This window comes from Dioscorea cayenensis, chromosome 10, assembly GCF_009730915.1.
Source record: "Dioscorea cayenensis subsp. rotundata cultivar TDr96_F1 chromosome 10, TDr96_F1_v2_PseudoChromosome.rev07_lg8_w22 25.fasta, whole genome shotgun sequence".
Lineage (NCBI taxonomy): Eukaryota > Viridiplantae > Streptophyta > Magnoliopsida > Dioscoreales > Dioscoreaceae > Dioscorea > Dioscorea cayenensis.
In genome coordinates this window covers 3,716,387-3,739,397 of record NC_052480.1, presented here as the reverse complement: position 1 = coordinate 3,739,397, position 23,011 = coordinate 3,716,387, and the positions used below count along the sequence as shown (strand labels likewise).

Genomic DNA, 23,011 nt, shown 5'->3' with positions numbered 1-23,011 from the left:
TGTAAAAACATGCCAATATGATAATATTCCATGATCATATTAAATACCTTGTCAAAAATAATTTTAAAAAATTATTAATGCCGTGTCAAACACGGTACCAAATATGTAAGTTTAATATTTTTCAAACCCGTATGAAATATCGAACCAAATGTAAAAATTTTATTAAAAAAATTATCAAGACAGAGCCAACCATGATAAAGTTGTAAATTTAATAATTTTTCAAAATCATCCCAAATACGGTGCCAAATTTATTTATTTTAAATATTAATGATTAATGAATATACCCCACTTGTTCAAATTTTTTTTCCTCCAATTAAAAATCAACGATCTATTTTCCTAAAATATTATTAATTTTTTTATACAAGATAATATTTTATATCCAACTAATATTTAATACAACAAAATAACATGGTTAAATATGCAGCTTAGGCTCTTTGCTAGAGATGTCAATTTGAGCTAGCGGTGTGGGCTGACTCACCGTCCTTCAAAACCCACTATTTGACGGGTCTATAAAATGCTGACACAATCCAACACACTTGAAATTATAGGTTGGATGAGTCAGCCCACCAAAAATATAAAAAGTAAAAAAATAAAAAAATAATTATATTTCATAGTTCTCTAAAATATATTTGACATAACCTTACCATAATACATAAAAAACTAACAAAATTCAAAAAATTAATTATAAAATAAAAACATCAATTACTATTAAAAAATCATGAATTCATCGTAATTATCTAAATCCTAAATTTAAAAAAATTAAAATGTAAAAAAAAATTAATATCTTTCACATAAAAGCCTATTTATAAACGTATTTATTTTTTCTAACTTTGTAATTAATTTAATTATTTTTTATTTTTATTTTTTTTTATAAATTAAAGGTGGCCGGTTAGTCCGCCGTAACCCGCGGCTTGCGCGGAGGGTGGCCCAATTAAACCCACCTCCAAACAGGCCTATATAAAACTAACCTAACCCACTTATTATTTTAGGTGAGAGGGCGGACCGGCCCGGCCCGGCCCGGCCCGGTAAGCTAGGCCCATATTGACTGCTCTACTCTTGAATCCTTGGCCTTCTCCCCGCCGCCGCCGCCACACCTCCATCTACTCCTCCCAAAACCCTAGCACTGTGTGCCACACCTCGATCGTCACCCTCATTTCGTCCTTGGTAGCCCCGCCCTAATCTTGAACGGACCTGACCCGCTGTGTTGCTGTCGGAGACGAGGGAATCAGAGCAGCGCATGGTTGATTCTTTCCGGTGAGGTTCCGAGTCGGTGGCGGAGCTTGAGAAATCAGCTGCCTGTTCCAAGGATGACAAAGTATTGAGTAAGAAGTAAAGGTAATTCAATGATTTTGAATTTTATGAGCTTTTGATTTTTTTTTTTTTAATTTGATTTTTTATTTGTTGCTTGATAGAGCTGGAATTGGTGGTTAATTTGTTTTTCTGGTGATAATTGATGTTTGGAGAACTGATTATTTGATGGAATTTGATCACAAATCACTCTATTTTGATCATGCATAGTAGTTGTTTTTAATTGGAGATAGTGTTTGATTAGGAAGTTAGTGCTTGTCCAATTGGTTTGTGAAGTTGGTGGTGGGGCGATCAAGAGATTCAGTTTCCTCTACAAAGAGCTCGAGAGATCCTTGAAAGTTTGATCTGATGATATCGTTGAGGAAAGGATCCTTGCAGATGAAATTTCTTGAAGATCCTCAAGCCAAAGTTAAGCTCTTTGTTTGCTTAACAATATTTTCAGCTATACTAGCCATATATCTGGCTATATGTGCTTTCAACATGAGACCAACAACAAAAGACCTGCATTACATTGATATCAAAAATGCTATTAATTTGAACATCCGCATGTGACATTAGATTATATGTGTTGGTTTCCTTAATAAATTACCCTGTGTAAAGATGATGCTATGCCCAACAATTTCTTTGCTTAATGAACTAATTTGAAAAGTATGAACTTTTGTTACTAGGCATTGGTAAATAGTTGCAATGTTCATTTATTTGGGTCTTACATTTAATTTTTGTGTTTTTGTTGAGAGATTTGAGTAAGATATTTATTTCAAAGTAAAAATATTTTAATTAGATTTATATGAGTGTTTACCCGTTTTGTACCTTATAATAAAATCAAATAGAATGGTTTCAGCTCTCCTCTTAGAAGAAGAGCTTCATGTTCTTTATTGTAACCTGTATGATCATTAGGTCCATATTCTACATGCTAAGCAATTTTTGATGGTTTTTTGTTAATATGATAACACAATGATTTGTATTACATGTCACTGTCTCGTTTTGCAGTGCAGGAATGTTGTGTGGCTGCCTTGAGCTATTTCAGAAGCAGTTATTACCAGCCAGATATGTCCTTCTTGTTCCCTTGGTGAACCTTCTGCTTGCAATATCGGTTTATTAGAATAATTTTGAAATTGAGTAAGTCTGTTTGATGCAATTTCCATGGTCTTTAGGTCCTGTTTTTCTTTTTCAGTTCAAATTTTGTCGATTGGAGATACTGCCAAATTATGGCATTGACCGTTTGGGTAATAAGCATAATCTTGTTAGTTCTAGTTGTCTATTTAAGGTATTACACTTGAAGTACAATGTTCTGTTTATCACTGTTCTCTTATTTTTCTTTGATGTGCCTATTTAATTATGTTTCAAGCATTTTTTTTAGTTCCTAACTTCCTGTCTTCTAAATTTGGATTACTCAAAAATATTCTCAGGTAAGTGTTTCTTGTTAATCAATAGATTCAATAATATCATGCTTCACTTGATTACCCCAAGCCACAAAACTAACTTCACACCTGTCTAGGGAAAGCAATCCCAGCAATCATCTTCTTTAACTCCTCCATGGATTTAGAATTTTGTTCTCTAATCTCCTCAATTGCCATGGTATGCTTCTCATCCATCTCTTGGATGAGATCTCCGAGTCTTTGAGGTCTTGTTTCTTGCTGTTGTTCGCCATGAACGTGCGGAGATCAGAGCTCTAATACCAGTAATATGAAGGAAAGAGTGAATAAGAACAAGAACTAAGGAGAAAAAGAAGAGAAGAAGAAGAGAAGAAAGAAGGAAATCTCGGTCTGTTATTCATCTGAACCATTAGCTTTTAAGGAGTGAAGCAACGGTCCAGATTAGATGTTACACCTGGGTCCCACACTTTACATAAGGTCCAAAAGCGCCCATATTCAATTCACCCAATCGAAGAGCATTACAGTGAACTAAAAACTCATGCTGACTCAGCTAACTAACATAATGATTTTTATGACTCAGCCAATACCCTGCTGACTCCGCTAACTAACCAACTAACTCTCCCTCGGCTCAGACACTCACAGTACACTCAAACACAGCTCTCAGACACTACACAACTACACCATCATCCCCTGTAGCATCACAGCAACGCTCTTCATAACACTCTTCGCCTTCTAACAAGCATCTCCTCATGGCTATCAACATGGTCATTCTCCTCCTCTGTTCTTCTCTATCCAATTCTTTTATTTTTTGGTTGAATTTTAGATATTTAGGTTCTGATTATTTCAATTAAACAATGTTGCCTCTTTAATTTCTTTTAGAGATCAGACAGTAGTGCTAAGGAGTTCGCGAATCTTGTTGCTCAGACAAGAAGGGTGCTGGATATCATAGGTTTGTGTCCTGTCTCTGAATTGCTTAGTTTGTTTCCAGTGCGTTTAGCTTCTCTTCATCTTGCTCATTTTTTTTATATTCAAATGATATTGAAAAGTTGGATGGATTTGTTCATAAAGAATTATTTTTTGAAAAAAAGTAATGATATTAGGAAAGGTCGGCGCGTTTATGTCTTTTGTTTGCCACGCCTTTGCTTTGCTAGCGATGCGGTTAGCATCTTTTCATATCGTGCATGCGTTGATTTTCAAATAATGAGGACTGGGTTTCTTTGTTCATAAATACTTAAAAAACAAATGACAAATGAAAAATGAAAAAGAAAAAGAAAACAAAGAAAGGCAGAAGCTTTATTTAATTTATGTTTGTCTTGTTTGACTCTTCACATTCTTAGTGTTGGATTATCTTTTGTGAGTTTAAGTGAACTTGTTAGTTTATGTACTACCATTACGTTCGTGGAAGGTTGCCTCATGCATTCCTTTCTTCATAAAACACTAACACATTCATAGAAGTTTCAAAGGCAATTATGCTTTTGGATTCTTGTAGGGCTTGGCTTGTATGCAGTAGGTGTATTTTTCTGGAAGGTTGTCCCTGAAATTTCTTTCTTCACACACGCGCACACACACACACTCGCACTCACACGTCATAGATTTTTTACAGACAGTTATGTCTTTGGATTCTTGTAAGGAATTGTAGACATGCAGTGTATTTTTCTGTTTTTAAGTGCATTTTTTGTTCATGAGCTATTGTGTCTGAAAAGCAATATTTTTGTTTCAGTTAACAATGCTGGTACCATAAATAAAAACAAGAAGACATGGGACGTTCCCGTAGAAGAGTTTGATGTGGTTATAGATACCAATTTAAAGAGAGTTGTGAACATACTTAGTCATTTTTTTCCACTCATTATTGAAAGGTAAAAGGGTTATCATTGTGAACATGTCATCTGGTTGGGGAAGGTATCCTGCTGCAGATATGATGAGAAATTCCCTGCTTCTAAAGTTGCAAAGTATCCTTTATAACTTTTACTGTTAAAACTTACAGAATTCAGTGTCGTATTTACCTTGGCAGGTTGGCTCCATACTGTGCTTCGAAATGGGCCATTGTGGGACTTTCTCAATCTGTCGCTAAGGAAATACCTCCTAATTTGGCAATTGATGCTCTTAGTCCTGCGGCGGTAAACTGAAATGCTTGCTTCGTGCTTTGTATCAGTCACATGAAGCATGGTATTTGTGAGCCTGTTTTGATTTTAGACATTGGTTTTTAATGTACAGTTATTCCTGAGTTTTGAGTTCTAACAAATGGAATTAGCCATATCGGCCTTCAACTCCTGCTCCTCCACTCATAGCCCGTCCACCTTTCTTGGGGAACGACAACTTCATCGTCTTGTATGTCACTTTTGATTCTGATTTCTTTAATTGTGTTTCTTTATAATATTTGGAAGCTTATCAGTGTTTGGATGATATGTAATCCGTTTTTAATTTGTTTGGAAGTATTATTTTTTTAAAAGAAATTAAAGTTCTTATTTGTAGTTTTTATGTAAATTGCTCAATGGGAGCATGCGGGTGTTGGATGTTGTTTGATTAGTTGGTGCTGTTTGTCCTTGCAGACATCCGTATGATTTATTTCTCAATCGGAATATTGAATTTGAAAATCGATTAATTTTTTTGCTTCAATGTGTGTACGAGTGTTGATGTGGGACAAAGATTCTTGGTTTAAGAATCTCTCGGGTTTGATTTCATGATGTGCTGTTCTTTGTCTGTTGTGGAATATTATCCTAGCAAATTTTTGGGAACAATTTGAATGCTAATATCCAAATCTGTTTTAAGTGGAATTGTGCTGTTTTCTTAACAATTTCAAGAACATGTTTCCTGGAAGATGATGTTGAATAATGTGGTAACATATTTCCATCAACACTTGTGGCAATATTTTATTTATTTTTTATTTTTGGGGAAGAGGCGGAGCGAACCCACTGTAGACCCGAGGGGACGTCATAGACAAGCTCGGTGGAACAAGTGGGGATGGGGAGCTACATTCACGTGAGACTTAGGAACCATCCGATACATGACCACTATTTATAATTCAGGAAAATGTCCCTCGCCGGTAGAATCGAATTTTCATCACTCGATGAGAGTTCTATCGGTGACCCATGTATCAATAGAACCGAAGGTCGTTGGCTCACTTGTGGCAATATTTTGGGTGCCTAAGAAGATTGCATTGCCACATAGGTAGTTTCAATCTCAGAGGTGTCACATGTTTAACTTATTGTACAAGTTACTAAAGTTATAAAGTTTTTCTTACATATAATATAATGCTGTTATTTTAGCCATTGAGATGAAGTCTCAGACTATATATATACAATAATATGTATCATGGTATGATATTTGAAAAACATAATAATAATTTGCCTTTAAGTGTTCATATAAGTATTTTTTATTTTATTTTTTTTAAATATAGATAACTCACACTTTCACAACTTTTGATAGGAAAGAAAATGAAATATCAAATCTTGGGATAATATATACTTAATTTGACTAAATTACCAATTTTTTTGGAATAATACATACTTAATTTGAATAAATTGATGAATTTCAGGGTTATGCTTAGAATTATTTTTGTTAATGAATGTCCCAAAAATGGGAGGGTGTGCTGTTAATATCTCATAGTACAGTGCCTTAAACCATGTGCTTCGGTGTGGTAATTTGGTTGAATCAATTTAGATTTTCTATTATTTAATATTTAAATTAGAAAAAAATAATGCTGATTTACTTCAAATAATCAAATAATCGTGAGGCATAATTTAATGGTTTATCAATAAACAAACTTTCCTTCAACATTATGGTGACATTTCTAAACTTTTGCTTAAGAGGGAAATTTTTTTTTCTAATATAGTGCAGAAGATATTATCTAATATAGTAAATGAAATCTTCTCTAATATAAAAATAAATCATATCTAGTGTAAAAAATATATCACCTCTAATACACCATAGAAAATATTTATATAAAAAAAATCACTTTTTTATATAAAATTATAGATTTTCCAAACAAAACATAACTAACACATATACATACACTCACATATGATGATTTATTAGTACTCTAATTTTTATTCTTTTAAAAAATAAAAAATAAAAAATATTACTAAAAGGAATCATTAAACAACAAAAGCTATTCAAGAACATTATCTAATAAATTATATACCAACCAATAAGAACTTGCCCGTAGGCAAGAATAAAACACAAACTAAATTTTAATTACTTAAGAAAAATAAATAAAATTTCATAATATAATCTATTTTGATCATTATTTAAGAAAAAAATACGAACTAAATTTCAATTATTTAAGAAAAAAAATAAAGTTTCATAATCTATTTGATTTGATCATAATTCTCGATGTCTAAATGACGACGGATCCTCCTCCTCTTTGTCATTTTTGTTCTTTCATCTTGTCAAAAAACGCAGTCAATGTACTGGCTCGCTCCTCTTCGGTGTAACCTTCTAATGTTATATTGCTTTCTATTTTCCACGGCCCAATTTCTGCTATAAAATTACTTTGTGAATTTATCCCTTCTTCTTCTACTATAAAATTGGCTATCCTCCCTTCTTCTATTTTTAAAGTTGAATTCAGCTTTCTTTCGTCCTTCTCAGTTACCTTTTGTTTCTGTTTTGGTATGAAACTCTTCCACTTTGCTTCTCAATTGCTTTGTAAGAAGCTTTTGACGTTGCACATGCTTAACTAGGCGAGGAAACATGTTGATGTGTTTTGGTAATATCTGTGATCAATCACAGATAAAGACAGTACTAATTAATGAGGAAGGCTAATACATTATATTTATATACACACACACGGAGGGAGAGAGAGATGTATAGATTCTTATGATTTACTAAATTGCTATATAAAACCATCACATCTTATGTATATCTTTTTAAGATATGATATGATTTCTTAATTTATATATTTGTTTATTTATATATATTCCTTCCCTCCTCATATATTATTAATAATAAAAATAGAATTTTATTTAAATTTCTAAACTATTTTCGTTAATGTTAATTTTTGTTTAGATGGTATAAATGAAAAGTTAAAATTTTTAATCTACTTATTATATAATAATAATTATTATTAAAAAAATTATATATATATATATATATCAAGTTATATAATACCATACATATCCATTATCCGTGAATTCATACGCCCTGCAGCTGAAGACAGCAGATAAACAGTGATCCATTAAGTTCGCTACATGAGTAATTAAATGACTGGCTATGGATTAATTAGTTGAGTTTTGGTTTTATATATGGTTGCTGTTAAATTTTAAAATTGATATTTTTAATCATGCTTTTTCCTTTGGAACCAGAATAAAAGAAAATTAATAATAATAAAAACTGAATAATCAAATGAAACAGTACTTTTTTTTTGCTTTTTTAATTTTTGAATTGTGATCAGCGTAATGCCACGTGGAGCATGTGAGTTCCATCAAGATTTGGATATTGTGATCCACTACTTGTACTGTTTTTGGCGAAGCTTTGCAGCGGGTTGAGAGTGAAGCTCTGCCTCCAGCCATGGTGGTCTTCAACCCCTTCCCCTCTAATCACAGCCCCTCCACCTTTCTTGGGAAACGGCAACTTCGTCGTCTCGTATGTCAGTTTTTGATTATGATTTGTTTATTTGTGTTTCTTTCATATATTTGGAGGTCTCTGAGTGTTTGGATGATGTGTAATTCGTATTTAATTTGTTTGAATTATGATTTTTTGAAGAAGGGAAAGTTCTTGTTTGTAATTTGTATGAGAATTGCTTAATGGGACCATGCCGGTGTTGGATGATGTTTGATTAGTTGGTGATGTTTGTCTTTGCAGGCATGTGTATGATTTTTTTTTTTTTCTTAATCGGAATATTGAATTTGAAAATTGATTAATTTTTTGCTTCACTGTGTGTATGAGTGTTGATGTGGGACACAGATTCTTAGTTTAAGATTCTCTAGGGTTTTATTAGTGTATTTCATGGATGTAAATTTTTTATTAATCATCTGCAACATGTCTTTGAAGAACATGTTTGCTTAGCATAATTTGTAGTCATGATTATGTACTTGTTAGTTGAGTATGTTTAATATCTTTGAATTGGCTTTAAAGCTATACTGTTATTGATGGAGAAGATCTAGTTGTAGATGACTGTTCATTGATTTGAGAGCTGTCTTAGCAGGTTTGTGGATTATTCTTATAAACAGTAAAAATGTGGACTCTGCATTTTGGAAGAATCCATTTGTTGATGTTATGATGGATCTTGGTATTGGCTAATGAACACATAATGACATAAGTAGTAGCCAACAAGTTATGCAATACCATAGATCTAGGTAGGATGTACTTGGAAATCAAATTTGAGGTAGATTTAAGAGTTCCTAGATGAACAGATAAGCCTTTAAGTTATTCCTAGTTATATGGTTCTTGATTGAGGATGGAGGTTCTGTTTAGCAGCAAGCATTATTAGATTAACTATAATTGATTTCATGATATGCTGTTCTTTGGTTGTTTTGGAACATTATCTTAGCAAATTTTCAGGTGTGAATTCTTTAACAATTTCAGGATCATGTTCCCTGGAACCTGAGGTCGAATCCTGTGGTATTTCCCTCAACAATTATGGCAATTTTTTGGGGTCCTAAGAAGATTTCAAAGCCACAGGAACTCAACCCTTCTCTTGGTTCATTTCCTCTGATAGCTTCAGTCCCAGAGGTGTCATATGTTTAACTTATTGTACAAGCAACTAAAGATACAAAGTTTCTCATACACATAATCTAACTCTGTTATTTCCCTCAAAGTAATAGGGATCATCAGCCATTCAGATGAAACCTCAGAAAATTTCCCTCTCTGTCGTAACATCAATATCTGAGATTTCTGCTGAAGATTGGGATGCATGTGCATTGGATGCAACTGGGCCTGAAAAGTTTAATCCTTTTCTTTCCCATGCTTTTTTGTCAAGCTTAGAGGAGTCAGGTTCTGCAACAAAGGTTAGTGATGGTGTTTCATGTTCGTCAAATTTGAAGGTTACCAATAGTGAATCCCCTCTCAAGAGTTGGATTCTAAATCTTGTAGCTGTTGATCATTTTAACAAGATGATCACATCAGATAACTTTTATTTTCAAACTAAAAGTAACCATGCTCGGTTGCATCACATGTTAGTATGAAGCAGAAAACTCATGGGTTTTTACAAATGTCTGCTTTTTGTAAATTGATGTAAAACCTGTGCTATGAAGCCCTTTAATGATTTTTATTTGTAGGACACCCTACAAAAAGGATGAGATTATATGAGTATGAGTCATTTTTTCCTTTGCCATAATTTTGCTGTTTAGAAAAGGGGGCTTGTGGTTGGGAGATTCCTCAAGACACTGATATATTTGGTTTACTTAAAATTTAACCTATTGTTTTCATTGGATCTTTCTTAGTATACTTCCTAAATGGGATTGAGATGATCTAAAGTAAGTCAAATCTCATGTATAATGCCTTCATGCAACTCTCAAATATTCATTGTAATTTGTTAGAGCCCCTTTTTGATGTTCCTACTGTGCCATACACTATTTTGCTTCCAATTCTCTATGCCATCACTTACGATGGATATCCTTTACTCTTTATATTTTATTTTAGCATTCCTATTGGTTTTACACCCATATTTCATTCCATTTTTCAAGCAATTCATTCATAGAATGAAATGGAGCTCATCTTGTGAGTGATATGACATTGAGATTTCTAATTGCTTCAATTCAGCGGACGATCTGTGTTTTTTCAAGAAGCGTAAGTAGTACTACTAGTAATCAAAATTTGGCTAGTCAATTTGGTTTCTTTTTATTAAAATAGGATATTATTGCATAAATTGATTGCTTTTGAAGTCTGAAAGATGTAATAATGATCAAAGGTTACCAAACACTATTTTTCAGCTTATTAATTATATAAAGCTGTACTTTTGTCAAGAAAAATTAGTGGTTCACCTTCATCTAGTATATTTTCTGGTTTTGCTTGCTAGATCATGGTTGTATCAATTGAATCATTGCTACGTGCATCATCATAGAAATTGTTATTTGTGTAATAAATTTATTTGGAACCTTTTCAGCAAACAGGATGGTTGCCTCAGCATATTCTTGCTCAGGATGAATTTAAGAAAACTGTAGGTGTTGTCCCCCTTTATCTTAAGAGGTCTGGCTTCTCTATTCTCTTAATAATTATTATTCATAAGCTTTCATACCAGTATGTTATTGGCTAAACTATTCTATTAAAAGTTTGCAGCCACTCATATGGAGAATATGTTTTCGATCATTCTTGGGCAGATGCTTTTTATCGTTATGGTTCTAGGTACTATCCAAAGTTACAATCTTGCGTGCCATTTACTCCAGTAACAGGCCAAAGAATTCTAGTTCGTAACACTTGGTTTAAGGAACAGGTGTTTGACATACTACTATCAGCATTGAAGGACATGCCAGCAAAGGTATTCCACTGTTTGATATGTGAATTTCCTACAGAACTTTATGAAACTGGGACATGTTAGAAATGTTATGTAATCTTCATGTTTGGAGTACATTCATGTTCAATGCATGTTCCTTTTTATGTAAATTATTTCTTATGTTTAGCTTTGTTTTTATTAATTAATGTAGTTCTCAGGTTTAATGCTTGAATAATGGGGTGTAAGTGGGTATTTAGTTAGTTTGCCCATTTTTTCATAAATGTATCTGACGCAGACTTTGCTATTACCTTAATTTCATTACTGAACTAACCAGATTGAACTTATTGACTCAATTGGCTCAATTGGATAGTCCAAAAAAATCAGGTAAATCAGTTTTTTTGGTCCCTTCATTAGCCAGATGAAAAAGTAAACTTGTGGGTAATTACAAGTCAAACGCTATCCTACTTCCGAAATAAGATCACTTAAAAATTATATTTAAAAGAAAAAAACAAGATAGCAAATATTGTATTTGTAAATAATTAAACATAATTCAATCCAATTAGTAAAGTTTGGACCATTAAAGTTTTGATTCTGATTTTAACACTGTAAACGAACCTTAAAAAAAGAAGAAGAAGCCTCTTTTAAATTATATTAGTCTCAAACAGAACTATGTAACATAGAGATTGTACTGAACTTACCAAGTTGAATAAATTAAATTGGTTGGGTTTTTTAAAACTGAATTGTGCAAATCCCTAAACTCTTTATCCCTAGAGGAAAGAGGAGCCCCTACAGAATGAGCTGTATGCCTGATGAATATGTTATATTATGAAATTCATTCTCCTTCATGGTGCCTTTTTTTTTTTAGATTGGTATTTCTTGTTGATTCCCCTTACATTTCATCAGCGCTTAAGAAAAATTTATGCTATGTGGTCTCTTTCTCACATGGGATAGAGGCACTCTTTGTCCATAGCATGAGAAAGTTCAATGGATGGCTAACTGAGTTGAATATTTCAACAGTATCAAGTCTCGTCATTGCATGTGACTTTTCCATCTGAAAATGAATGGCACAGAATGAAGAATTTCGGGTTCTTGCAGAGGATAGGAATGCAGTACCATTGGATAAATCGGAATTATCAAAAGTGAGTCTTAGCGATACTCTCCCTATATCTCTCACGCATTCTTATAGGTAGGTATGGTTCTTTTATGAAAAATGTATTCTGTAGTTAGATTGGTGGAGATTATTACTCATAATCAATTGAATCTTATATAGATAATGTTAAACAATTGTGAACTCAGTTTATAGGCGCTTTTATGTTGATGCATGAAATAGGGTACTGCATCCATCTGCATAGAATTTATGTTTATCCATGGTGTGTTCATGTCTTTGACACTTGAAAAATGCCTGCTCTCAATGAGATATGTTGGTTTTTGGAATGAAACTCTTCCACTCACATATTATGTATGGGTTTCCTTAGTTAAACTTTGAAGTAGGCCTTTGTGCAACAGTTTGAGTTATATGAATGAGGCTAGCTTTTTCTGGCTAATCAAATTGATTTTCTTTTAAATGAATAACTGAGTACTGCTGACTCATTTATCATTCAGTAAGGATCTTGTGCCAACTTCTATAGTCAAATTCCTTATATTTATAATATTAGTGGACATTGCTATAGAATTTATTTTTAGTGGGATATATATATCAATCTTTGTTTCATGTAAATGTTTATAAGAGGTTTTCTTGTTAGAAAAAGAATGTAAAATTTCTATATGAACCCGAAAATTTGTATTTGTCATTTCAATTATGACTTTTATTTGCATAATCCTGATTATCTTGAGTTTAACTGAAGAAAATAACATTCTATGTGATAGTTTTGATGAGTTCTTGATGGACATGAAGCAAAGCAAAAGGAAAACTATCAGACAGGAGCGGAAAAAGGTTATTCTCATTCAATATCTATGTTTTCTATGAGTTATTGGTGTAACTGATGATTTATTTGAGCCCTAAGTTTATATGCTTCTGCTATAAGAGGTTCAAGCATATTGTTACATGATTTTTCTTGATCCATGTCAATAATTGTCGTTATGATGTATAATTTATTTGTATTCATAATAAAAGATCAATCATATTTGCTGGACTCTTAATTGGTACTTTTGTTAATCTCAAGTTTTCCATAGTTGCTTATCACAGTGTCAATTTGTATTTATAAGCAAAGAGGAATCGTTAACCTATCATATAACACTTTAGAAGGTCACATGCCCATTCAATAGTGAATGATAATCAAACCAGGTGGAAGGAGTTGGTTATGGCACAGTTTTGCTTTTAGCCTATGAGGAATCACATGACTGGCCAGGGTACACTTTATTTTCAACAACTACTTGTCTACTTTCTGATTCCCTTTTCTTGGTACTTAAGACTGTATCAAGCTGTTATTCTGAGGGAAGCAAAGTATCTGCTTCTCTTACTGTTCTGGTACTACCTGTAGTGAGTTAAATGTGTGGTAATGTTTTCAGTTTAAAGTTCATCACATTGACCTTCTATGATAGCCCTCCTGCAGATTTCTGCCCAAAAATCTGAAAAATGACGCCGCCTCCGTGGAGATGAAATAAAAGGTACTTTGGTAGGCAATGTTCTTATTTTTGATGTGATGAATTTTTCTATAGATCATGTAATTTTACTAGACTCATATGTGCTCTTTGACGTGAGCTATGTTTTCCAGTCAATGCTTTATATAAGAGGCTCAACAATGTTCTGTTTAAAATTCTGAAATACATGCCTTAAATATATATTATTTCACACCAGTACCTTTTGATTAGAATAAAAAGAATTTGCATGTAAGCCTTTTCTCAACTATAATGGTTGATGATCTGTGGTAACATGGATGGTGAGTGAAACTGTCACTCTGCCATGTCGACAAAGTGGAAATGCCTTGAGATCGAAAAATATTTTTATTAACACAATACATGCAACAACCAATTTAGCAGAAAAAGATGTTGGAAGCCTTTTAGAAAAGTGAAATCATGGTCAAGGAAAATAAACTGATTTTTTTTCAATTTCTAGTATGGTTACAAATTGTGTATTTATAAGATTTTACATGGCCAACGTTAGCTTATCTTATATAGAGAAATGAAATTATGGCGGAGGATGATTGGATATTTTTCCCCAATTGAGTATTGTTAAGTATGTGCTTATTTATAAAATTTTCACTTCGACAGACGGCTTAATTTATTGTAGTTTGATGGACTGTATTCTAGTATTTTTCTTTTCAATAGCTGATACTCATACTTAATATGTGATGATAATTCTTAATCTATGATTGCAGGCCAAACACTGGGACTCTTTTCTACAAGTTCTATAGAAATACCACTGACAACAAGTTTCCCGATCTCCCTGTTTAAACTGTTTCATGTTTGGCGTCCTTTTCATTGACTTCCTTTCAGTATTTACTTTCCAGTTTGGTTTCCTACTTGTTCAATTTTGAATTTGAAGCATGACTTTTTACTGGCTTCATGATTATTCATGGCAAATTTCGTGACAGTTAAGAAACTAAACAAATTAACAAAACATGATCTAAATGCTGCTATATCACATTGTGTTTTTTTTATTGTGTTTTATTTTTATTCAGAGAATTTATTAATGAATTTCCTACTAAATCTAAATGCTGATGCAATTGAACCTGTACTAGAGATGCTAAGAGAAGAACTTATCAGCATGCGGAGTCACAAATAGCTTCACCTGTAACCGGAAAACATCTTTTGAACACACACACACACACACACAAAAAGGCATTTCTAGACTGGATACTTAGATAAACAAAGGCTTTCATGGCTGTTACCAAATAGTAGCTAGAAGCATTACAACGCAAGAAGTTCATAGAGAAATATATCATGGATGTAATGCAAGTAAATTCAAATCAATTAAGTGAAGTTCTTAAATTCACATCACTGGTGCCTCCTGCTGACCCTGATTATGTCATTCATTTGTTTGTAGGTGGGGTTCTGCTTATCTAACAAGGGACTTTTTCAAATTATGGCTCAAAACGGCAAAGACAATGTGCTGCTTGTGGTTGCTGAAGATGATGGGGAGCTTGTTATGAGCACTTAACCTCTATTGGTATATACTTTATTTGGTCGCTTATGTTGTCGACGCGATGTCTACTATCCAAACTCATTTTAGCTTTGTTGTTACTAGTGAAACTGTTTAATGTAATATGTAATAATATACTAAGGCAGCTAAATCATGTTTGAGTTTATTTTCTTAGGTAGTTTTCAACTTTCTATTTTGACTAATTCTCCACTTGTTTTAATAAATCCAAGTCAGATTCATGGTCAGAGATGAATAAATATACTCAGAAAATAATAGAATGGTTCCTGCACATAAACCAGCACCATATACTTTGATAGTATGCATTGTATAATATATGTGAAAACAAGTCTAAATGGCTTATGTTATGGGAAGTACAGAAACAAGATAGCTACAGTGGATTGTTATGTGAAAATTGCCATCCACTAAACACCCAATTTATATGTTGAAGCCACCATGTTTAATGAATTTGAGGTTGTGCTTTTATGCCCAAGATTTGTTAAACATTAGCGAATGTAAAGTAACCATATCTTGCCCTTGTTAATCTTTTATTTCATACTGGAACTATGTTCTTGAATTAATTATTTTTTTCTTTTTTATTTTTTAACCTAAGCCAGAGAGATCTATTGTAAACAATTTATATTTGTGGTTCCACAGAAGAGTTACTTTCAGAATAAAAGAAAAAGAAACCAAATATTGGATAAGAAATTGAAATCCCTAGGCCTCTTCCTTTCTTGCTCGTCTTTTGTCCGTGAGATTAGATTCTTGTAATTAAGAGGACAATCATCTAGAATTTTGGATAAGGGAAATCCCCATGGCCTCCCTCCTTTCTCCATCGAAGATGATCATACCTGAAGCTTTTCTTTTCTATTCTGTCGTTGATTAGAATGATTCTTGTGACTTTAAGCTTATCGATCATTGAGCTAACATGATGCATTAGCATGAAACGCCCGCTTTTCTTCTCTCGATAAAGATATACTCAAGTGGATTCGGAAGTTGGTGTAGGTTGTCTCTAGCATGGTTCGCCCAATGCACTGTTCCACAAGCATAAACCAATGATTTGCCTAAGCTCAAAAATTCTTAAAAAGTGACACGATGAGCCTTTATAGACTGCCAGGAGGCTTTAAATCATGTTTTCCCACTGCGCTAACATCTGCGAACTTTGATTGCTCTTCATAGCTATTTTCCCAAGCATTCAAACCTCATATCAGGCTTGGACAAAAAGCATGGTATAGCATTGAAATGGAGTCAGCTTTACATTTGTATGTGTGAGGCAAATCCATATGCACTTGCCATGCAAGTAAGGGAAAATGATTTGTCGCATGAGAAAAATTAATTTGGACAAATCTTCATGGAAGCCTTTCTTTTGTTTGGGTGAATCCCAAGCCAATTTTACATTGTAAAGTATTGCTTCTGCCAACTGCCATTTGAATCTTCCTCACAGGCTATGATAGCTGGTGCCATTGAGTTAAAGCTATCAAGGTGGAGGCAGGAGCTAAGATCATAAGATTCAATCGAGGTTACCAACCGTGAATCAAATCACACATGCTCGCCACTAATTGATCGCCATAGCGATGGTTTTAGGACAAGTCATTGAAGATTTTGTGCATGAGACTCGAGCAGGCACCATTTCAATCATAAGTTGATTGGCTGTATATTTTCCTTATTATCAGTGTGATGGGAATGTTCTGGAACTCAAAACAGTTAGGCATTAACAGCAAACGCTGTTTGCACATGGTTTTCCCTTGACAATATATCTGCACTACCATTGTTTAGGTTTGTTTCATGACATAAACACTCAATATGACAATTAGAGAACCATTCTTATCACTAACAAAAAACTTTGCTATGGTTTTATCAGGTTTTGAATGTTTACATACCACATCTGTGGTTAGTAGCTGGTGAACTTAGGTACAGATGCATGAGCAAACTATATCAGAGATTCATGTTAAAAGCACCCTTTGCTGATCATTGAATTGTGTTTTCTTCTTTGTGTCATAATTGCGACAGATTGAGTGCTCTTGGAATTCTCATAATACACATGGTCATAAGTTATTGTTATTGTTATATGCTAGGTCTCCATCGATAAAAGGCAATTTATGTGCTGTGGTGAGTGTGATCTTTGGTTGCAAACATGTAATCGTCCATCATTTCCACATGAACATGCTCTCATCTTGTTCAATGTTCTATTTTGAGGTATCCCGGCCCTCATGATGATTTCTATTACCCAAGTTATGCCCTTCAGCCTGGTCACTGGTAACTGTCTACCCTTCTTGCTTAATGATATTTTCGCTTTGCTCATTGTCATAGGTGCACACGTCATAAAATTGTTGATGTTCGACGGGCCTTTCAAAGAAGGCATAGATTGGCATGCATGATCCTGTTTATATGCCCAAAAGCTAATGCAGTTTCTGCAACAAATCACATGTTTATGATCTTCAGGGTCAAAAACATAAGAAATGCATCTCCCCAGTAACACAATATGTGAGTACTGGAGTGATTCTGCTAGCCCTCATAATTATTTAGTGTGTCAAACCATTCTGGTCGAGGATAAAAACTGAAGGCATTGCCCTTGTATGTGTAATTGTACCACTGAAATTGCACTGCTAATATTAGTAGGTCTGGAAACTTTTCTGGTCCAGTGTCCTTCAGTGTTTCTGGTTACATATTTACGTATTTAGTTTGATGCATGGTTTAGCCTATATCGTATCGATGTGTAATAATTTTGTAAGTACTATTATCTCCCTCAAAGGAAATGAATACATGCGGGTTTTTGGGTGAAATTTAATTAACCTGCCTTCGTCGACACCGCCAAAATTAATTAAACAATTGATGATAGCAGGGTTTCTGAGTACGGCTGTAGGCTTAAATTGGTTTGGACTCAATGGAAAAGTTTGATTGAATTGAACTATACCTCAAAAATTTGTAATTTGTATGCCTAGTTCTTGAGTCAGCTTGCTCAGGGCTTGACTTGAGAGTCGAAATATATTAGTTTATTATTATATATATATCATGATATATTTGTTAGCCCAAATTTGGTTGATTCAAGTAAATCAGTGTATTTGATCTGTTTTTCAAAACCCAACAGCCTTGAGACAAAAACACTTATAACCACACTCTGGATGGGGAGCTTGGTATTTCGAGGCTTTGATCTTTCATTTCTTTGATGTCCTTTTTCTCAACATTAATAATTTTCATTGTTATATATATATATATATATATTATTTATTTATTTAAGTGCATTAGAGTTTGGTTTTGTGTGATTACCACAATGATGATCTATCCAAGGGCTGGGGTGTGTCTTGGTTAAATGTCATAAACTTTCAACAAGCTTTGGCAAAATCTGAAGACCTCTGTATTATTGAGTCCTGTTTGTGCTTTGGGCAGCTCAGAAATGTTGTTAACTATGGACTTGGTCTGGCCCCAATCTGACCTGGTCCATAGAATAGTCTAATTGATCTGCACGACAGTAGACTATTAATTTATTCTTTGAAGGAAGTGTTTTGTACTAAACCTAAGTTGAGTGTATTTATCTTTTGTGGTCCTTTTTCTTTCATATTAAAAGTATTTTTTCCATGTAAATTTGGTGTTGTGTAATCAAGTGTTTTAGCGCTTTCATTTTATTCTGGCAATAGCACAAATTTGGGGAATATATGTGAGTGAATATATATATATATATATATATATATAATGAGATTTTTATAAATTTTATTTGTAAAAATAACATTACTACGGAAGAATATTAATAATATATACATATATATATATATATATATATATCGGACGTCTATAGATAAATACTCCATGTTATCTATGGATTTGTTTCATCAACAATTGAATCAAAATCCAAAAACCACTCAAAATAAAAACAAAAACAAATAGAAAATAGCCACCAACCGCACTCTAACGCAAGTACAAATAATTCAAAAGCTATGTTCATTTGTCTTGTGATAATGGAAGTTATTGCTCTCACAAGAATTTTATAATAGAATAATTCCATCAAAATATAAAATACAACTCATTATTATTTTATTTATATTCATTTTACTCACAAACCAAACACTTGAAAAACAAATATTTTTTAATTAAAAATATAAAAATAATTAATTATATATAAATGCTGAACAAATCATATTGTTAGCTGGGATTCAAACCATGACCTTTTCACTTCAGATATCAATTAGTTTTAAATATTATTATTATTATTATAAACATTTTGTTATACTCTGTCAACCTTTTCTTTTTATGTCATGAAAGCAGCCTTCTGAGTGTTGTTGTTGCATATGCACTACTAAAAACAAAACCCTGACCATGGAGAGAGAAGCCATTTGGAATTCGAATATTCACAAAGATCTTTCTACTGAAAGAGACAGCCATAACAACAACAACACCAACAACAAAGGCCATTGCATAACATAAGAATGGAGGAAGTAAAACCCTTGCTATAGCACCAAATATATATATATATATATATAGCATTTAATTAAAAAGACACTGAGCTTCTTCCTCCATATCCTAAATCAAGGTAGATGCCATAAAAAAACATGCAGTAATTGTCATCATCCCACTGCAACTCCTGCAAGACGAGGCCGTCTCGCTGAGTCTTTTGTATCAGTTATCATGTCGACCAGTAGCTTCCTCTTCGTGCCCGCTTTCGGTGTTGGTCCTGTCAATGTTGCATACTGTTTCAACTTTTGCGCATCCTGAGCTTTTAAAGGCTTCAAGAAGAAGTCCTCGGCACCAACCGCTAGACATCTGTTAATTGATTAGTATACAAAATGTGAAGAACAAAATTAGTCAATAAAGGCATTAGTTGTGATATGAAGAGTTTCGAACCTCTTGATTCTTTGTGGGTCATTTTCCGATGACATGATCACAACTGGAATCGATCTCGGGCAGTCATTCTCCTGAAATTCAGACGAATGAATAAAGCTAAATGCATCTTAATGAGTATACCTTGTCGGAAATATTTTTGAAAATAATAATCACCTTTACTGCCTTAAGGAGGTCATAGCCAGTCATTTCAGGCATACAATAATCAGTGAGAATTATGTCGATTTTCTGCCCCTGCATCACATCCTATTGTCAAAACAGTGTGGTGGATGGATTGTCTTAAAAGAGTTGCTATCAAAGCAATCAAATTCTGTCTCTAATTCTGAATGACATTATAGTCATCTGCAACATCAGCTTCACTGACATGATTTCTTAGTTTCAACGAAACAAAAAAACTTAATTTCACTTAATCTTGATGTTTTAATACTTCACTATCATGCAAAGTATAGAGACATTTTTGTATACAAAGCCAAGAAAAATTCAGAGCACTGAACTTACTTTGCCAACGGGACAATCGGCATTCCCCTTCATTTAAGCCCAGAATTTGTATAGCTTTTCTTTTCCATTATCAGCATTACTGCAGAAAATACAAACGAGAATAAATTAGAGTTACAGTGGTATGACTTGTGCTTTTCTTAAAATCAGGCATCTTTGTTGTTGAATTCCATATCCATAACCAAGTTGAAAAACAAATGAATAGTGCAAAGCATGTGAGTTGCAAAACATTCTGAGATTCCTCCAATCATATCTGTCAACAGTATAGTTTACCATTTGTTTTTTATTACTATATAATGAATATAGTTGAAACTTGAAACATTAGAAGTTTCTACATTAATAGATAAATCTTACACAAGAATCAATTGATAAAGTAATGCTGAAAAGTACAAAACCTTTCCTTAAATCCTAGCTAATGATTGATTCCAGAGCTATTTCACTGTTTATGAGGAATTTATTTAACCCAGCCATGTTTACTTCATCAACTTGTAAACAATAAATAAGCAAATAATCAACTGAAGTACAATCAAAAAGTGGAATAATTACTAATGATTGGCTCCCTAATCAACTTCAAGAAATGATGGATAAAACAAGCACAGAATATCAACTCAAGATTCAAAGCACAATGCAACATTCCAAGATCACAAACCATACAATTTAGATAAGAATGAAGTTTGTGACAGACAACACACGGATAATCAAAGAAAATTTCTTCCGCAAAAATTTACTCTGTTTCTGAAACCAAATCATCAAGGAACATTCAAAGTATTACAATGCCAATAAAATCAACAATTCAGAGAAACAGAAACACTGAAAACAATGTTTTCATCACATAAGCATAAGCAAAAGCAAAGCAAATTTCTTCTGCAAAATTCCATCTATTTCACAAACCAAATCATCAAAAGAAAGGCAGACAACATAAATCAAAGTTCTTCTGCAAAAAGATCATCACTAAAAACAATGCTCAAAGCATCAAAAAGACTGAGTACCACAAAACCCAAATCACAAAAAGAACAACACAAAAATTTGATACCTTCAAAGAGGGCATCACACCTCTTAAGAAGCATGCCAACAACCTTCCTATCCACAGGGGAATCATCAACCACCAAAACCTAACTTTCACATCCCCATCATCACCACCATTCCTCAAAACCTCCATCTCCTCTCAACTCCTCCATGGTCTCTTCTTCTTCTCTGTGCTCTCAAACTCTCCACCACTCTTCTCCAATACTAGTGCAGTGAGGATGACAAAGAAGCTGGAAAGGGAGTAAAGAGGGACCAAATCCAATGGAGTGTAGTGTGTGGTGGTGCTGGTAGGCCCATCTCCCATGGAAGATGATGGTGGAATACTTTTTACTAGATTTGCTTGTCGGGTGCATGGGAATCTCTCTCTCTCTCTTTTCTGAATTTCCTCCATTGACCTTCCTCCACCCATTCATATCATCCACCATTTTTGCCAACTCTGTCTCATCACTGCAAGACTTTCTGCCACAGCAGGCAAAAACTCTAGTGCTTTGCTTTTCACTGAGCATGACTTGCCATTGTTGGAAAAACTGTGCTGGATTCTTTCCTCCATTTATTTCCTTCTTTTCTGGTTCTAGCATTCATTTCTGGAGATTTTATTATTATTATTATTTTTTGCTTTTGATATCTTTGTTTAAATTAATTTTTAGAGAAAATTGCTTTCAAGTCTTTTAACATTTACAATTTTTTTGTTTTTATATATTTTTAGTCTTTTATTTTTTATATTTTAATCTTGTTAAAATATTATTTATTAATTTTAAATGAGTTTGAATTTAAAAATAAATTATACAGTTTTTAGAGATGTGAAAATTTTGATAGATTTTTTTTTTTAATGGAAAGTAAGAGAATTGGAGGAATTTTTTGTGGTGATTTTTATTTCTTGCTAATATCTTCTTTTTGCTTAGTTGAGAAAAAGGATTCTCAGTTTTTGAACATACTAGCATGGTATTTACATGGAAATGTATCTTGAAAAAACAAAATGGGTTGTATGGTGTGCTTTTCAATGAGAAAATGACTTGCCATTGTTGGAAGCAGTGCTGATGCTTTCTTGATTTTAATTTTTCTGGCTCTAGATTCATTGCTGGATGCTTTTTAATTGACCTTTTTGGTTTAAATTCATCTCTAGAGAGAGTGAAGGTTGTTTTTATATGAGAACAATACAAATTGTTGGATTGATACGGTAGAATTAGACCGTAAAAACATGTACGAAAGTGATAAGAGGTACTTATATATCATGGGTGTTATATCGATCATGGATTGTGAATTAATCGTCAATTTGAAATTACTCTCAGCCGAGGCGAGATTTAGATCAGGCTCAAAATCTTTAAACGTTTCATCCTCCTCCTTCCGCATGATAACGTCATAGACGGTTGAGCTTACGGCACTTTTGGTGAGAAACATTATATGCTTAAATTATTATACATATATATATATATATATATCTTTGTTTAGATTGAGTTTTAAAAGTAATAAATCTTCTGTCATATTTAAAAATATGAAAATTAGAAAGGAAAAAAAAATATTAATCAT

General features: G+C 33.3%; 3 protein-coding genes across 12 annotated transcripts; 2 read left to right on the top strand and 1 right to left on the bottom strand.

Annotated features, from left to right (window-relative positions):
- The first annotated feature begins 1,002 nt into the window (after positions 1-1,002).
- LOC120270862 (NADPH-dependent pterin aldehyde reductase-like) lies at positions 1,003-5,276 on the top strand. 10 transcript variants are annotated; one of them, XM_039277930.1, is made up of 7 exons: positions 1,003-1,335; positions 1,553-1,716; positions 2,304-2,377; positions 3,564-3,633; positions 4,405-4,540; positions 4,696-4,801; positions 4,899-5,276. In XM_039277930.1, exons 3-7 carry the CDS (start codon positions 2,306-2,308, stop codon positions 4,920-4,922), a joined length of 408 nt encoding a protein of 135 aa, XP_039133864.1. In that variant the 5' UTR covers positions 1,003-1,335; positions 1,553-1,716; positions 2,304-2,305; the 3' UTR covers positions 4,923-5,276. The 10 variants fall into 10 exon arrangements, 7 of the variants coding, with proteins under 7 accessions (XP_039133864.1, XP_039133863.1, XP_039133867.1 ...); XM_039277929.1 differs by having other exon boundaries at positions 2,299-2,377; XM_039277933.1 differs by having other exon boundaries at positions 2,299-3,448.
- A 2,876-nt stretch (positions 5,277-8,152) lies between these two features.
- LOC120269995 lies at positions 8,153-13,540 on the top strand. Its single transcript, XM_039276998.1, has 8 exons — positions 8,153-8,264; positions 9,207-9,353; positions 9,446-9,628; positions 10,726-10,808; positions 10,899-11,097; positions 12,070-12,191; positions 12,919-12,985; positions 13,337-13,540. The coding sequence occupies exons 1-8, from the start codon at positions 8,190-8,192 to the stop codon at positions 13,538-13,540; spliced, it is 1,080 nt and encodes a 359-aa protein (XP_039132932.1). The 5' UTR covers positions 8,153-8,189.
- Positions 13,541-19,571: 6,031 nt separating this feature from the next.
- On the bottom strand, positions 19,572-20,482 carry LOC120270803 (two-component response regulator ORR2-like). Its single transcript, XM_039277866.1, has 4 exons — positions 20,462-20,482; positions 20,120-20,197; positions 19,967-20,037; positions 19,572-19,885 (listed from the first exon to the last, which is right to left on the bottom strand). The coding sequence occupies exons 2-4, from the start codon at positions 20,159-20,161 to the stop codon at positions 19,690-19,692; spliced, it is 309 nt and encodes a 102-aa protein (XP_039133800.1). The 5' UTR covers positions 20,162-20,197; positions 20,462-20,482; the 3' UTR covers positions 19,572-19,689.
- Positions 20,483-23,011: the final 2,529 nt, after the last annotated feature.

Bases quoted from the DNA above. Each gene is read 5' to 3' on its own strand.
- LOC120270862 (XM_039277932.1), top strand. From the start codon at position 2,306: ATGTTGTGTGGCTGCCTTGAGCTATTTCAGAAGCAGTTATTACCAGCC. The intron at 3,634-4,404 runs GTTTGTGTCCTG...TTTTTGTTTCAG, and splicing joins AAGGGTGCTGGATATCATAG to TTAACAATGCTGGTACCATA. The intron at 4,802-4,898 runs GTAAACTGAAAT...TTTAATGTACAG, and splicing joins ATGCTCTTAGTCCTGCGGCG to TTATTCCTGAGTTTTGAGTT.
- LOC120269995 (XM_039276998.1), top strand. From the start codon at position 8,190: ATGGTGGTCTTCAACCCCTTCCCCTCTAATCACAGCCCCTCCACCTTT. The intron at 9,629-10,725 runs GTTAGTGATGGT...GAACCTTTTCAG, and splicing joins AGTCAGGTTCTGCAACAAAG to CAAACAGGATGGTTGCCTCA. The intron at 11,098-12,069 runs GTATTCCACTGT...ATATTTCAACAG, and splicing joins TGAAGGACATGCCAGCAAAG to TATCAAGTCTCGTCATTGCA.
- LOC120270803 (XM_039277866.1), bottom strand. From the start codon at position 20,161: ATGCCTGAAATGACTGGCTATGACCTCCTTAAGGCAGTAAAG. The intron at 20,038-20,119 runs GTGATTATTATT...TCTGAATTTCAG, and splicing joins ACCTCCTTAAGGCAGTAAAG to GAGAATGACTGCCCGAGATC. The intron at 19,886-19,966 runs GTTCGAAACTCT...ATCAATTAACAG, and splicing joins GACCCACAAAGAATCAAGAG to ATGTCTAGCGGTTGGTGCCG.